The sequence below is a fragment of the Prionailurus viverrinus genome, chromosome B1 (assembly GCF_022837055.1).
Source record: "Prionailurus viverrinus isolate Anna chromosome B1, UM_Priviv_1.0, whole genome shotgun sequence".
In the NCBI taxonomy this organism is placed as follows: domain Eukaryota; kingdom Metazoa; phylum Chordata; class Mammalia; order Carnivora; family Felidae; genus Prionailurus; species Prionailurus viverrinus.
Window position 1 is genome coordinate 86,044,440 of NC_062564.1, and position 16,886 is coordinate 86,061,325.

The 16,886-nt window shown below is 34.5% G+C and overlaps 1 protein-coding gene across 1 annotated transcript in view; it reads left to right on the forward strand.

Moving 5' to 3' along the window:
* CLGN (calmegin) overlaps positions 1-16,886 on the forward strand; it is a 50,957-nt gene that overhangs the window by 16,591 nt on the left and 17,480 nt on the right. The window contains exons 2-7 of the mRNA XM_047856759.1: positions 1,073-1,225; positions 3,989-4,062; positions 4,728-4,786; positions 9,009-9,150; positions 13,150-13,231; positions 14,640-14,832. Coding sequence (XP_047712715.1) covers positions 1,082-1,225; positions 3,989-4,062; positions 4,728-4,786; positions 9,009-9,150; positions 13,150-13,231; positions 14,640-14,832 — 694 coding nt within the window. The 5' untranslated portion in view covers positions 1,073-1,081. The remainder of the gene's footprint in view (positions 1-1,072; positions 1,226-3,988; positions 4,063-4,727; positions 4,787-9,008; positions 9,151-13,149; positions 13,232-14,639; positions 14,833-16,886) is intronic.

Genomic DNA, 16,886 nt, shown 5'->3' on the forward strand with positions numbered 1-16,886 from the left:
AAAAAGCTTTCATAATGATGGTAACTGGGGGAAAAAAGTAATAGAACTGTACTATGGATCATCTGGAACTCTGACCACCTTATAACCAAGGACTGCCACACGAGTTCAGTATCCACATTTACTTTGTGTTTAAAAGGCCATTGGAACCAAAAAATAAAACTTGAATTTTAACATGTTAATGAGAATAGAGCAAGACATACAAATCATGTATTTCTGCCAAAAGGCAGCCAAATTATATTTGATTTCTACTCAAGTAATGCTATAATAATGAACAGACATTTTGCAGTACTTAGAGAAATGGTTAGATTATTGAGTCATCAAAGTATTATGATAAATGTAAAAGAAGTTTATCCAATACAGTCAACCTGATTGCAGTAAGCCCATATTTATTTGTCTTTAGCTGTGATTTGATTTAGTAAAAGACTTACGTGAAATTATGATAAAAAATTTTTTCTTTAGGTTTTTGGTGTTTATATGTAAACATACTTTGGTTTTATAATTATGAAACTTCAGTTGTATGTTTATATATACTTAAGCAATATTGTAATAAATGTGAGAACCATGATTTTTTTTAATGTTTACTTGTTTATTTTGAGAGCGAGAGAGAGGGAGACAGAGTGTGAGGGAGCAGGGGAGAGGCAGAGAGAGAATTCCAAGCAGGCTCCATGCTGTCAGCACAGAGCCCAATGGATCTCACGAACCTTGAGATCATGATGGGAGCCAAAATCAAGAATCAGATGCTTAATCTGCTGAGCCAACCATGTGCCAACCCCAACCTTTTCTTTCTTTTAAAGGAGTCCACATAATATTTGAGTTTGGCAATCACTGTTGCTTATCTCTTTAGGTTTTGTGCTCTTGGTTCTTTGTTTTTAGAGGCAGGTGTGTAGCTGTAGAATCTGTGTCCTGTAGGAGTTGAAGTTTGTATTTTATTTATTCAAAGTATAATTTAAATACCGCCATTAATGAAGCTATCCTAGAACAAAAGAGGTATTAAAGAGAAACTATTTCTTTGTAAGTGTACTTCCATATTTTTCACAACTTTTCTTTTCACTGATAACTCTTAATTTCACAGGTAATCAGTATGTATTTCCAAAGATTTTGGCTATATTTGGGTCTTCTGTTCATCTCAATTAATGCAGAATTTATGGATGATGGTGGTGAGATGGAAGATTTTGATGAAAATTCAGAAGAAATTGATGTTAATGAAGGTGAACTCTCCTCAGAGGTAAGGTTACTGCAAAATGAGTTGTAAATTATTCCTTTACAGAATATAGAGGAGAGTGACCTCTAAGATTCATTTCAGTTTTAATAGTAGTCATTTTCTAAATAAATAGAAAAACACTGCTTTTTTTTTCTAACTATTTCTTGCCATGTTTTAGAATGCTCATGTATTACAGAAATTTGTGCATTGCACTTAGCACAGTTTTATTACTAAGTAAATATGCAGAAGATTTTTATTATCAAAATAGGAATTTGTCACTGACTAAAGAACGCTAAGCACTTCTAAGAGAAAGGTTTTCAGTCTTATTTTGGACACTGCTGGCCCTCTTCAGATAAAAGATAAGGTAGTGTAATTTGCAGTTCTAGAGATAAAATAAGTCGTTTTTCTTATTTCTCTGAGGAAAGGAGATGCTAAATAGGAGGATGAATTAGAAAGGGAGGTGATAATGAGGTAGACATTTAATAAGGCTCACCTGCGTTTCTGGCTCATCATTGTTAAGATATGTTTTGAGGTGGTGACTAACAGAAGTCTGAAAAACCTTGCGGAGATTTTTGTACATCTTGTCAATCCAGAAGAACTTTTACACTGAGGAATATTCATAGATAATATTGGGACGATCAGGAAATTTTTCAGAAATATTTTTGATGGTAAGAATGCATCAATTGTATTGTGTCAGCAACTGCTTAAATATATTATTGTTATAGACTTCACCTCACTTATTTTAGAATTTTTTATTTGCAAATGAAAGTGTTGTTTAGCTGTTTAAGGTGATTATTCTTTCTCTTTTAAATTTTAAACTCCATGAGTACATTTCTTTTAAAACCTAGTTCTGCGATCTACAGAAAGTTAAGTAATCAAAGTGCTGATGATTAATTGAGATACAGCTACTACAACAGTCTTTGGAAGTTAAAACTTGAAATGAATTGAGAGATACCTGCCATTTTCACTGTATTAGGTGATAGTTGAAAAAAATGGTTGGAAAAGGGAAAGAACAATTTCTGATGCTTCTAATTTTATAGTATTATAAGCATGTAGTAAAAGTAATCTAGACACAGTAAAATGTAAATAAAGGGCAATATAAACTTCTGGTGATTTAAAGAGTGATCTAATAGAAAGAAGCCTCGTGGTACCATTGTCCATTTTGCCAGTCCATAAAAATATAGAGAACAGTAAAGTTGTAATTCAGTAAACTTCATGAAAAATTGGCAATTTCAGGGGCACCTGGGTGGCTCAGTCCATTGGGCGTCCAACTTCAGCTCAGGTCATGATCTCACGTCTGTGAGTTCAAGCCCTGTGTCGGGCGCTGTGCTGACATCTTGGAGCCTGGAGCCTGCTTCGGATTCTGTGTCTCCCTTTCTCTCTGCCCCTACCCCGCTCGCACTCTTTCTCTCTCTCAAAAATAAATAAACATTAAAAAAAATAGGGGGCGCCTGGGTGGTGCAGTCGGTTAAGCGTCCGACTTCAGCCAGGTCACGATCTCGCGGTCTGTGAGTTCGAGCCCCGCGTCGGGCTCTGGGCTGATGGCTCAGAGCCTGGAGCCTGTTTCCGATTCTGTGTCTCCCTCTCTCTCTGTCCCTCGCCTGTTCATGTTCTGTCTCTCTCTGTCCCCAAAAAATAAATAAATAAATAAAATTTAAAAAAAAAATAAAGAAAGAAAAATTGGCAATTTTGATAAAATTTTGACCCTGTCAGTAATTATGTGGAATTGTGTTTGATTATTACTATCCACCCCCCTTAAATAGACAGGAAAAGTACTCTCAGGTTAGGGTAGAGACAGTGAATAGAGAAGGTACTTCTGAATTCTTTTACCTAAAGGCTGAAAAAAGAAATCTCATAATCATATACATAAAATTACAGAGCTTGATTCAGAAACGACCCAGACTGATCTATTACTTTAGGCAAAATTTTATTTGTTCATCAATTCAAATTACGTTTTGGTAATTTGTCAATAAATTATTTCTAATCTTTTAAATTGTTTTGCTGATATGTTCTATACAGCATAATGGTTAAGTGTATAAGCTTTGGAGCCAAACAGCCTTAGTTCATATCATGTCCCAAAACTATCTAACTGTGCCACAGTGGGCAAGTTACTTGGCCTCTCTCATGCAGTTTCATCATATGTAAAATGGGTATTTTGCTCATAGAAGTATTATGAGGATTAAAAGAGCCACCATATAACCACCACCAGTATCACTGTCATCATCATACCAGCTAACACTACAGAACACTTGAAACCATTCTTTGCAGACAATTGCTTTACAGTGCTTTCTGTATTGAATCTTTCTCTTCTCTGGGTCCCTAATCTCTCAAAATGGTATCTTCATCCTCTATCATGTAACAGTGGAATTTAAGAGTTGATATTAAACTTGTCTACATGCTTACTAAGTTTTTCATCTTACATACGTTAGACCATGCTCTGTCCTCTGTCTTTAATGATTTATATTCCCAAATGTTGTCACCTGTTAGAATCCTTTCAAGGCCATGCCAGCTGTGTCATGAGGCTTTCTCTAGTAGAGCTTTTTCCCATCCTTCCTGTGTTGGAAGGACTCAGTGTATTCTTTATTTGCATTTACAGTATTTTTCTCATCATTGTATCTTTTATATTCTCTTGTACCTTATCACACTAGGATACAAAGTTTTGAGGTCATGTCACCTTTTATCTGTTTTACCTATATGTGCATTGCATATTAGGTTCTTAACTAGTGAGATTATTTAAAGTATTTGTGAAGATGAATAACTTTAGATTTTAAAAAATCTATTTTCTAGATTAAATATAAAACACCTCAACCTATAGGAGAAGTATATTTTACAGAAACTTTTGATAGTGGAAGGTTGGCTGGGTGAGTATTCATTCAAGAGAATGTTTTCTTTGATTTAATTAGCATTTTTAAAGTTATTGGCCTATGAATATTGCCTCTACTACAGAACTATAAAAAATTTTTAAGTATTCTATTTGGCACTGTAAACCAGTACCATTTTGTTATTGATAGAAATGTTTAACTTGGAGAGTTATTCATTTATACAAAGAAAATATGCAAATGAATTACAACTATAAAGGAAAAAAATTATACCATTTCTTCATTCCTAAGGACTGATATTAATGATCTAACTTCAGATGACAAATTCAAATTACTGTCCCATCCTAAATATTGCTAAAAAAAGTAAATGCCACTATTTATTGATTTTTATATGCCAGACACTGTCCCAAGTAGGTAGGTCAGTACTATATTTATCTCCATAGCTTTATCGCCTTACAGGTGAGGAAACTGAGGCTTAGTTTATCTGATGTGTGATCATACAGCTAGTAAATTGTGGATTCCAAATGTGTTTGGACTCTAGCCTTGTGAGATTATGTATGGGCATCCTTATTTAGCCTCTAAGCATTTAGTTTTTAATGAGAAGTGACTATTGGGTAATCTTTTGTTGTGTTTCTAGTATATGTTGTGTCTATAAATTGCTGGCTTTACTTTTAATGATACGTATTTGCTTTCATCTTTATTTATAGGTGGGTCTTATCAAAAGCTAAGAAAGATGATGCAGATGAGGAGATTTCCATATATGATGGTAAAATATTTATTTAAATATTCAATATAACCAGTATGATCCAGAGTTCACTACCTTTTAAAATTAAATTTCTATTATATATATAATATATATATAATATATGAGGTCTGGGGCTCCGTCATGCTTCCACAATAGAATGTTCAGCCTTATATCTCCTTTCTGATATTTCTGGAGGTCTCTGGGTGACCCATACTTAAGCCACCATCTGGTTTCCTGACTCTTTCGAGTCGAAAGAGTTGAATTTTTACTTCAGTGCAGTTAGTCACTGCATTTCCTGCAGCAGTATTTCCCAGGCTACTGCTGTTCTGTGGTGGTTCAACTCCAGCATGGGCGCACCTAGATCAGGTTGTAAGTCAGGGCAAGATCCTCTTAGCAAGTGTGAAACAGGGTAATTAATGAGAGCTACTAGTTATGTGGCTACTCCTGGAGCCCATATCTCCAGGCCTTAATGTCTACTTTCATTGGTTCTCTGATAGGATTATCTTCAAGCTTAGCCATAGAAAAAAAATGTCCTATATGCAGGGGTCATCTTTTCTTCCCTAATAGGACGACAAAAGAACTTTTTTCCTTTTAGTCTAAAATCAGCCTCTTCCTTGGTTGTATGCTAAAGCAAGATCAGCCTCTTCTCATAGTGACTGGTAGTGGGAGTTCTCTTTCTCTCAGAGGACCTCATACCCATAAGGGTATGACCTCACACTCAGACTCCAACAGGCAGATACATGAGAACAGTAACAAAACAGATAATAGCTTGTGTTGGATGTCAGCTATCTAATTCCTTTTCATAGTTTGTTTTAATGTGAGATGAAAATCATGCCTGCATGTCTTTCTTTGCAGTGTTCTCCATCCTCAGAACTCCTCTGGGTTTTTTTGTGTTTATATTCTCCAAAAAGAACTCTGCCATATGCACAGATCAAGCAATATTGCATTCAGTCCAAATCCATTTAGAGAAAAGAATAATTTCACCCAAAGAAGCAGGAAGTCTGCAGATGTGTAACATGACCTAAAATATGCCCGCAGAGATACACATTATCAAACAGAATGTTTGGCTTAAAACACCTAGGTTTAGGGGCACCTGGCTGGCTCAGTCAGTAGAGCATGCAACTCTTGATCTCAGAGCTGTATGTTTGAGCCCCATGTTGAGTGTAGAGATTACTTAAAAAAAAAAAATCTTAAAAAAAAACTATGTTTAGACTACTTTACAGTTTTTTCAAGAACTTTGGGTAGATAATTATTTCACATTTGTATTTTAGTTTCCTAAAATTAAGATATACTCTATCTTACAAGTGAGTTTAAATCTCTGTTTCTTGATGGACAAAAGTGTCTTTTAACATTTAAATGAGTCTTTTCTTTAGCTTAACATTAAAATCAAACAAGGAAGCAAACAAACAAACAAACAAAAAAACCAAGCTTCTTAGCACTGAAGTTTGGTCTGTAGTCTCATTAAACATAAATATCCATGAAAATAATTTTCTCACATATTAGATTTAGTATAGTTTTTGAATGATTTTTATCAGTGTCTTGAAAGCAACTTTGAAAAATATGGAATCAAAGTTCTAGATGCTAAAAATGGTGTTTTGGATATTGATAGTAGCAGTGTTGTTTATAAATTGGTTAGTGGAGGGGCACCTGGGTGGCTCAGTCAGTTAAGCATCTGACTTCAGCTCAGGTCATGATCTCACAGTCCATGGATTCAAGCCCTGCATTGGACTCTGTGCTGACACTCGGAGCCTGGGACCTGTTTCAGATTCTGTGTCTCCCTTTCTCTCTCTGCCCCTTCCCTGCTCATGCTCTGTCTCTTTCTCTCAAAAATAAATAAACATTAAAAAAAAAAAGTGGTAGTTGAGATTGATATTATGTTCTTTTGCAAGAGAATTTATTATTCACAATAGTTAATGACAGCTTCTGTCAAGTGCCACTTGAATAAAGCTCATTCTGAGCTTTTCAGGAGTAAGCAGATCTGTAAAACATGTGCTGGGATGTAGAGTTTGCATTTGGAGTAGACCTATTTACATTTTTAGATTAAGTTATTAATAAAAGTACAAATGTTTAATAAATACCAGTTCTTTAAGTGACCAACTTTTAGGATATAAAAGCTGTGAATTCCTTTTTAAAGAAAAATGTTTGTTTATTTATTTTGAGAGAGACAGAGAAGGTGCACACCCCTACATGAACTGGGAGGGACAAAGAGAATCCCAAGCAGGAACCAAACTACGGTATCATGACCTGAGCCAAAATCAAGAATCTGACACTTAACCAACTGAGCCACCCAGATGCCCCTTAAACTGTATGAATTCTTTTTAAAATTTTATTTATATCAGAATATATATTCACTGGTATTGTCTAGAATTTGGCTAAGTGATAAATTAATAGAAAGTTATTATTTATTTGGAATTGGAAAAACCTCTTGTCATTGGGCAATAATTACCCTGTCACAAGTTTTCTAAAATTAAAGCACTAGATGGTACCTTTTTCATAGCTGATAAATATATGTGCATAATTGCAAAAAAAAGAAGACAAGATAGTTTAAAAAATTCTTTGCTATAAATATCCTGAAAATCCTAAAGATGACGTTGTTATTCCTTAAAAGAAGACCTTTGATTTTGGTCAAACCACAGGTTAGTAGTGATAATACAATTTATCATCAATGTGAGAGAATAAATATCAAATGAATTCATCTTTTTTAGAAAGGTATAGTATAACCAAATGAGGGAGAGAAAAGGAAAAGAAACCTATGAACTTTTAAAAATGGATTTTATAAGACTCAATAAATTCTGCACAGTGATAGACAGACCAAAAATTATTTCTCTCTGATTCATGATTGTTCAGGTTCCTGCACTATTGTTTTGTTTTGTTTTTTGTTTTAGAAAGGAAAACAAGTGATATAAAGAGCATTTATGATTCATAAGTGCCTGTTAATAAATATTCCAAGTTGGTATAATGCTGAAAAATAGCTAGTTTTTGCTAAATTGAGTTTCATTCGGAATTGACAGTACCTATAATTTTCAAAGCTAGAACATTTTATACAAATTAATAGAAGTTGGTTATTTTCTATTCTAAAGAGAAAAAAGGAGAAAAATCCGACATGCAACTTTTGGGCTACCGGCAACCCATGGAACTTTACAACGTTTGTAGCCCCAAATGTAATTCCAGGAGCTGTCTGATCTTAAACATGGAAAATCCCAGCCCAGAGAGGAGCGAATGCAACTTTGCCATTATTATAGCTTAGTGCTTATCCAGTGCTTGCTACTTTCTTGGGGCCAAAAGTTCTGAGAGCTAATTGGCCTAGCCTGAGAACAGTGACCTTAATTTGTGTTTATTGGGCATACAGTTTTCAAGATAAAATTTAAATCCCCACAGTACCTTTTGCAAAGTAAAGAAAGCAGCTGATGAGTATCATATATTGCAAAACAGACCGACGCAAACTGCTTATTTTGTGTTAAGGATACTCTTTATCTCCTATGTAATTTTAAAATATATCATTTTAGGGGTGCCTGGGTGGCTCAAATCGGTTAAATGTCTGTCCAGCTCTTGGTTTTGGCTCAGATCATGATCTCATAGTTCATGGGTTCTAGCCCTGTGTCAGGCTCTGTGCTGACAGTGCAGAGCCTGCTTAGGATTCTTTCTCTCTCTCTGTCGCTGCTCCTGCCCCTCTCGTGCTGTCTCTGTCTCTCTCAAAATAAATAAATAAACTTAAAAAAATAAAAATAAAATTTATCATTTTAAAAATACAGCATTGATGGGGTGCCTAGGTGGCTCCGTCGGTTAAGCGTCCGACTTCGGCTCAGGTCATGATCTCACAATCTGTGATTCTAGCCCTCTGACAGCTCAGAGCCTGGAGCCTGCTTCAGATCCTGTGTCTCCCTCTCTCTCTCTGCCCGTCCCCTGTTCACGCTCTGTCTCTGTCTCAAGAATAAATAAACATTAAAAAAAAATACAGCATTGCTAGATCATGCTACAAACCACATTTTGTAATTTCATTAATTAAAAAGTCAGAGAAATACAATCTAATTTTAGCTAAGAAAATGAAACTATTCTCTACTAAGATAAAAAAAAAGAGTGGGCATGCATACAATTGCAGATATTATTTCCTGTTTTTCAAATTTTGTTCTATTTTTCGCAAATCAGCCTTCATAAAAAAATCTTACTAGTCACCACTGCTGATAAATAATTCATAAGTCATTGTTTTTGGTTTTCGTTTAATTTGCTTTGCTTTATATTTTAGGAAGATGGGAAATAGAAGAATTGAAAGAAAACCGAATACCTGGTGACAGAGGGCTGGTGTTGAAATCTCAAGCAAAGCATCATGCGATATCTGCAACATTAGCAAAACCCTTCATTTTTGCTGATAAACCTTTGATTGTTCAGTAAGTTTTATTATGTTTTACAGTACTTTCTCTGAAATGTATGTTAGTTTTGTATAATTTGGCTTCTGAATATAGCTATGAAGGGTATAAAATGGGTATAAAAGTCCAGATTTCCTTTTCAGTTTCACTTACTTAAATACAGAAGGCATAAATATGCATAGGCACTCTGAGGTTTTGAGTAAAAGGAAGGTTAATTTAAAAGTTTTATAATATGTACTGTAATATAAAAAATTCTGCCACCGTAGACTGTATAATACATAATAAAATCACCATTTTTATTTTAGCTCTTTTCTTAAAATTACTTACTGTTAAGATATTAATCTCAGTATATTCAGAATAGAACCATAAATATTGCTGCTAAACCAGTGATAAGATTCAAAAGAAACAAATTTATTTTAAAAAAGATACACATATATGGATTAGTGTCTTCTAAGCATCGACCCCTCTTAAGCATTTTTTAATGGTTATTTTTATTTTTGAGAGAGAACAGAGCTATGAATGGGGGAAGGACAGAGAGAGAGGGGGACACAGAATCCAAAGCAGGCTCCAGGCTCTGAGCTGTCAGCACAGAGCCCAACGCGAGGCTCGAACTCCCGGACTGCGAGATCGTGACCTGGCTGAAGTCAGACACTCAACCGACTGAGCCACCCAGGCGCCCCAGCATAGACCCCTTTTAAAGGGCACATGTTTTCACAATCCTTCACTCCCCCATAGTGTGACATAAACTAATTTTATTATGATGTTGCTTACATGTACACTGTCAGGTATAAATTCCTCAAGTTTCACCTGTATAAAACTGATACAAAACAAAATCCACTTATACGAATACAATTACAAAGTCAAAAAATTCAAATTAAAAGCAAAGAAAAGGAAATGTATAAATGTTATTGTCTACCTTATGTTAGAAGATTTGGCTACCCAAAGTTAATTACAACACAAAGAAGTATCATTAACTATGAAGTTTATCACTCTAGAACCCCTTCAGTATTTTTGTTAACATGTTTAACATGTTCTCCACATAGTATAAAATGCCATTCTGTGTTTTAGAAAATTTTTAAAACATGGCATTTGGCATCATTGGCTTAATTTTTCACTTGCGTTGTCTTGACTTAGCTGCATTGTCATGTCAATAAATTTAAATTTTTGAATAATGTCAAAGAGCATATTATTATTTTAGCAAATTAAAAATATTTTTACAGTTACTTATTGGAACTAATATTTGAGCTTGATATTATTTATCATTATTCAGGGTTTGGTTTTTCCTTTTTTCTTAAAGTTTGAAAGTAATCCTGGGGCGCCTGGGTGGCGCAGTCGGTTAAGCGTCCGACTTCAGCCAGGTCACGATCTCGTGGTCCGTGAGTTCGAGCCCCGCGTCGGGCTCTGGGCTGACGGCTCGGAGCCTGGAGCCTGTTTGCGATTCTGTGTCTCTCTCTCTCTCTGCCCCTCCCCTGTTCATGCTCTGTCTCTCTCTGTCCCAAAAATAAATAAATGTTGAAAAAAAAAATTAAAAAAAGTTTGAAAGTAATCCTATTCTGTTGAAACTTAGGTGAATATAATATCACTTTCTATTTTGACCCTTTGTGGCTTAAATGAAAAGATCAAGGGAAATAATATAGAATTTAATATTTTCAGAGTAAAATGAATCAAATATAGTATTTTCAGAAAGTATAAATCACCACTAGGCAAGTAAGCAAAAGTAGAAGCAAAGATTAGGTAATAAGTCTATAAGAAATATTAAAGTAATTGTGAAATTATATCCTCAAAAAGGAAGAAGGGGGCCAAGAATTGAATAGCAGTCTTTGCTATGCTTACAAACAATTTGGAGAAGGAGAGTGAATGTCTTCTCTTAATACTGATGAAACGGGACAAATAAAGAAATTTTATATTAACTACTATAAATACTGTGGATTTATAATATAACTTTGCTCAAAACCTGCTTTTCCCAAATTGTGTACAATTTGTGTAATATGTGTTATGTGGTCATATAAGTTTTAGAAACTAACAATATCCTAACTTTCGACATAAGGAAGCATATTTGCTTGCCCGTTAAAGGTTTTGAGAACTTCTACATGTAAAAACCTTTTTCTAACTTTAATACTTTGTTTTCCAGACATACTTGACTACAGAATTCTTTCCCCCTAATGATAATTACTGTTTCATAAGACGGTATGGGAAATAATACTCTAAAAGAGAATCAGGTTGCCATATACTCTAATATATCCTCATTTTTCCTGTGATTAAAGAATAACAGCTGTCAAGCTATATGATACACATTTCACTCATCTCTAATCCATTGTGAATTATTTATAATATGCACAAGTTAATGATTTGAAAACTCTGAAAGTTTGCAGTGTAAGAAATAGATGTAACAATTGGGTCTAGACATAATACAACAAGAAAACTATATTATATTTATAGAGACACTTTACAGAATTGTTTTTTTTCAGTTCTTACCTTCTCACAGAACCCTTCGTCCTTAGATCACCTATAATAAAAGTATCTTTTTATTTTACCTAAAATAGTTAATATTTACCTTTCATTCACACCATGGACCATTTCTTTTACTTTACAATCTTTAAAAACATGTTCCATGAGAAAAAAAAAATCTCTTTTACAGCTACTGCTTAAAATAAATATAAGGGCAAGGTTTGAGGAAAACAGATTGTCCTTTATTTAAAAAATGAAAAAGAACAAAACAGACCCTTTCTTCTGGTCATAAGAGAAGCTAACAGTTTGGACATCTGGCCTTTGCTGTACATGGTATTATTTAATCATCACTGTCCTTTGAGGTCTGTGAGCTTGAATAACTTGCCTTTCCTAGGTGTCACTAGAGTAAGTGGCAGAATCGGGAATAAATCTCAGGTCTTTCTGGCTCCAAATTACATGCTTGTAACCACTGTTGTAGACTTCTTGAGAAACAAAGCAGAGTGGAAATTAGCGGGGAAAGATCACCATAATCTGGCAACTCAGAGTCACTTAAAGTTTTACTATATTTCCTTTGTTCTTTTCGGTGCAAAATACATACACTAATTGGGTTCAAACTGTCAAAGTTTCATATGCTTTTTTTTTTTAACTTTTGTGTCACTAAAGTTTTTTTTAGAAACATATGAAACTACAGTCCTTTCTTAAAATTATCACTGGTTTCTGTTACTTCTCTAGTTCTCATTTCTTTTTCTTTTAATTCATCAAGCCAAATCACAACCATTTTGGTTTTTACTGTTTTTCACTGTGAGGGCCATTTCATTGATCATTTCACATGTAATTCATTACTTTACCAAAAATCTCTCCTAAATACTGCTCGATATGCCTACGTCTTTGCCTAAGAAAGATTATTTTCTTTAAAAAAACAAAATAACAAAAAACTCTTGCTGGAAATGACACGGTGTTGCAAATCCATGAAAAGGCTCTCATGTCGGTTCATTCTTCCAGTTGTTTTTCTGCATTTCCTGGCCATTGAGGTGTGAAGTACTCCAGGTTATTGACTGAGATTATGAAATCTCTTTGCTGGAAGTATTTAATTAAATGGATGAGCTATTTAACATGTAGGTGTAGTTGAACTACAATACAAATTAGTGAACTGGGTATCTAAGATCTATCAGCAATTTCTTAGAAATCTATTGCTGTAGCTATCGTCCTCATAGTTTTTGTTTTTTAGTTTATAAAGAAATATGTATAGTGTACACCTTATCTGACTTTGAAGTTTCCTGTTCTAGTTTTAAAGTATCTTATTCTTAATTCAGCAGTTTTGATGGAAAAAATTATGGCAACAAGTTGGCTGACTTTTCTATAGTTGATTATAATCATTCTATTAATATTTTAAGAATGTGCATAGAAAAAGCATGTCTGCTTATTCCCTACACGTTGTGGATATGCTTTATATGAGCTTCTGGTAATGTAAAACATTTATGTTTAAATGAATTGAGAATAATACATTCGGTTTGAAGAGCGATTAGTAATTTTTTATTTATCAGCAGTATGATTCTTTTTCCCTTCATTTAGATATGAAGTAAATTTTCAAGATGGTATTGATTGTGGAGGTGCATACATTAAACTCCTAGCAGACACTGATGGTTTGAATCTGGTATGATATTTTAATGTTTAAGAAAACCGTATTAAAGTTTATAATATTTTTAAGAAGCAATTGATAAAGCTGAAATTTTTATTTTAACTGAAATTGAAAAGAACCTTAAAAATCTTTGTCCAAATGAGTCTGTATAGCTTTCAGAGTGCGCCTTCCAGTTTCATATGCAGCTATGTTACTTGATGGCATCAGTTTTGTAATCTTTAGCAAAATAATAGTTTGCTGTGTCTATAAGTAAAAAAATAACATGGTGCTTATAAATGTCATGGGAAGATCAGCTTAGAGTTATTTTCTTTACAAATTAAGAATCATAAGTTTGTTTACAGAAGTAAAATAACGGAGCAAAGCAGTAAAACAAAATGGTCAAACCACCAAATATAAAAGGTGGGCCAGTTCAGGAGTTGGCAGTCCCCAAAAATAACAGGTTAAAAATATTTTCATAATGAAGCAAGTGTATTAGCACTGTTTTGAAGGTTGGAGGCGTTTCTTGTAGCATTCTCCTATAGGGGGCTGTATCAGGGCTTCTGCATATAATGGACATAAGATAAATGAGGCATCAATGAGATATTTGTTAGAATGCATGGCTATGCCGAGGCCGTGAAACATAATAGAGTTAGGTAAAGGGGAGGCCGTTTGTAGTATATGTTGAAGGTTTTGGGTATTGAAAGGTGACTGTCACTCAAAGCTATAATGACATAATGAAATTAAGTGCCAGGTATTTTTCTAAGCACTTTACCTGATTAACTCAGTAAGTCCTCAGAGAAACCTTTAAGGTAGGTACTATTATTATCTCCATACTTGAGAGGTGATGAAATAGGACTATAGCAAAACTAAGAAATTTGTTCAGGGCCATATACAGCTGGTTAAGTGGCAGTGGTAGCATTTGCATCCCATTATCTGACAACGGATCCCATGCTTTGAACCAATAGGCCATGCCAGATAAAGAGAAATTACTGGTAGTAATATAGGGAGCATGTCTCTGTGTCTGTTTTTATGTCTGAGTCTCTCTTCACCATGTGCTCAGGAAGGTCATTTTCTGGTATCTTCTTGAAAAATAGTAATGGGTAATCATTAAGGTCATTAGTGTGCTTTTCTCTATGCTTAAATTTTCTGAACAAAATATTAATAGTTCAGATTTCATTTAATAAAGTAATTCAAGTTTATTATGATGTTGCTAGGGTGGTTTCAGCATCTCCTACATCTTCAAGAAGTAGCATGTGCATTTTTAAAAAATCCATTTTTGAAGTAAAACTTTTTTCCACATCCTTTATTGTCACTTGTGTCAAATGATTCTTTGGTGAATTACCATTCAATAGATCTTCATAACCTCTACCCGGTTGGATAGAATAGAAAAATTCATTAAATACTCTAATTCTGGACTAATCCCTACACTCATCTCTCTTTGAAGGAAAACTTTTATGATAAAACATCCTATACCATTATGTTTGGACCAGATAAATGTGGAGAAGATTATAAACTTCATTTTATCTTCAGACATAAACATCCCAAAACTGGAGTTTTTGAAGAGAAACATGCCAAACCTCCAGATGTAGACCTTAAAAAGTTCTTTACAGACAGGAAGACTCATCTTTATACCCTTGGTATATCCTTTTAATTCATTCATTAATTCAAAAATATTTGCTGACTACCTTTATTTCATGGCAAGGGATTTGGGAGAAATAAACATTGATCCTACCCTTGAGGCGCTTATCTTTTTAGGATAATTATAATGCATATAGTGCAGGTAGAAAGTAAAATGCCATATGAGAGGTGCAGATGAGGTACAGTTAAGAGTTCAAAATCAATATTACTTCCAGTTTGTAGACACAGAGAAAACGTTTTGTTTTTTTATCTTTAATTTTTTTTAATGTTTATTTATTTGAGAAAGAGAGAGAGAGAGAGAGAGTGGGAGCATGAGTGGGGGAAGGGCAGAGAGAGAAGGAGACACAGAATCTGAAGTAGGCTCCAGGCTCTGAGCTGTCAGCACAGAGCCTGACGTGGGGCTTGAACTCACAGGCTGCGAGATCATGACCTGAGCCAAAGTTGGATGCTCAACCAACTGAGCCACCCAGGCGCCCCCAGAGAAAACTTAGAGATTATATATTAACTAGTCTTGAAATGTAGATGGAACCTGGAAGATAGGAGAAGAAAAGGAAATTTGAGGTGATAGGACATTAGTGGTACTATAAGAATAGAAAAGATTAAAAAGGAAAAAGTCCTTGATGCCAAGCTAAGAAACTTGGACTTTACAAGTAGTTGAATTATTGTTACTTCCTACCTCATGGTAGTTGTGGCACATATTTAAACTTTGAAAGGGAAAGTATTGAGCAACCATTATATTAACGTACTTAGCTTTACTTTGTAAATAGGAGTTTGCATAGACATTGAGTGGGAGGAACGTTGTAAGGAATTGATTCTCCTCTTCCCAAGTACATACAGTTATGGAGCTTTGATGTGTCGATGATTATTTAAGATCACAGCGTGTCAGAATCTGAAGGACAGCTCTATCCAAGACTAAGATATTTCAGTTCTCTTTCCAAAGACTTCAGTTGCAGAAACATTGAAGTTGTCTGCCAAGGCAATGACCAATTTTATTTTTAATGTCCGCATTTATATCAAAGAGCTATTTCTAAAGTTGGAAAATAGAACTGGATGCTTTGGGGAACGTAAAGTAAAAGTAATGAGAAGTTATAACTAGAATAGAACAAATAAATTTCATTAGACTTTGTACAAATTTGGGGAAAAGCAACTTGGTATAAAATATCAAAGACTGTAAGAGGATTATGTGTTTTGAAACCACAATTCCATTTTAAGGAATTTATCCAAAGAAAATAATCCAAAAGAAAGAAAATGAGCTATGTGTGGAAATAATACTGTAAATTTAAAGCAACCCAAATGTTATAGTAGGAATTTTATATGCAGTACAAAAATGATAACTATGAAAATATTTAGCAACAAGGGAAAATGTTTACAATATTAAAATGTTAAAAGAAAATGAGATATAAAGTGGAAGTAGATTATTGTAGGGGCCACTAGGCAAATTATGCAAGCAAATAGAAAGACCAGGAAAAAAAAAGAACTAATTGTCATTAGTCACCTGATACATACCATGCTCTGTGCTAGGTACTTGGTTTAGAACCATCATGTGAGGTGAACAGTTTCTTTCTATTGTACCTTAACTTAGGTTAAGTAACTCGCTCTAGGAAATAAAAGTAATTGGTAGATCTAGAATTGAAATTCAAGGCTGACTCTTAAACACTTGCTTTCTTACTACTATACACAAAAACTTTGTAGTACTAGGATTATTGAATGACTTTAAAAATTTTTCCTGTAGGGGTGCCTGGGTGGCTCAGTTGGTTGGGTGACTGACTGCCTTTGGCTCAGGTCATGATCTCGCAGTTTGTGAGTTTGAGCCCCACGTCAGCTCTGTGCTGACAGCTCAGAGCCTGGAGCCTACTTCAGATTCTGTGTCTCCCCCTCCCTCTGCCCCTCCCCGATCATGCTCTGTGTCCCTCTGTCTCTCAATAATAAATAAATGTTAAAAAAAATTTTTTTTAATTTTTTCCTGTACTACTAATATATTTTTGTAACATTATTTTATAGTTGTTCTAAGAACTTTACAGAGTACACCTTTAAAGGCATAAAATCCAATGTC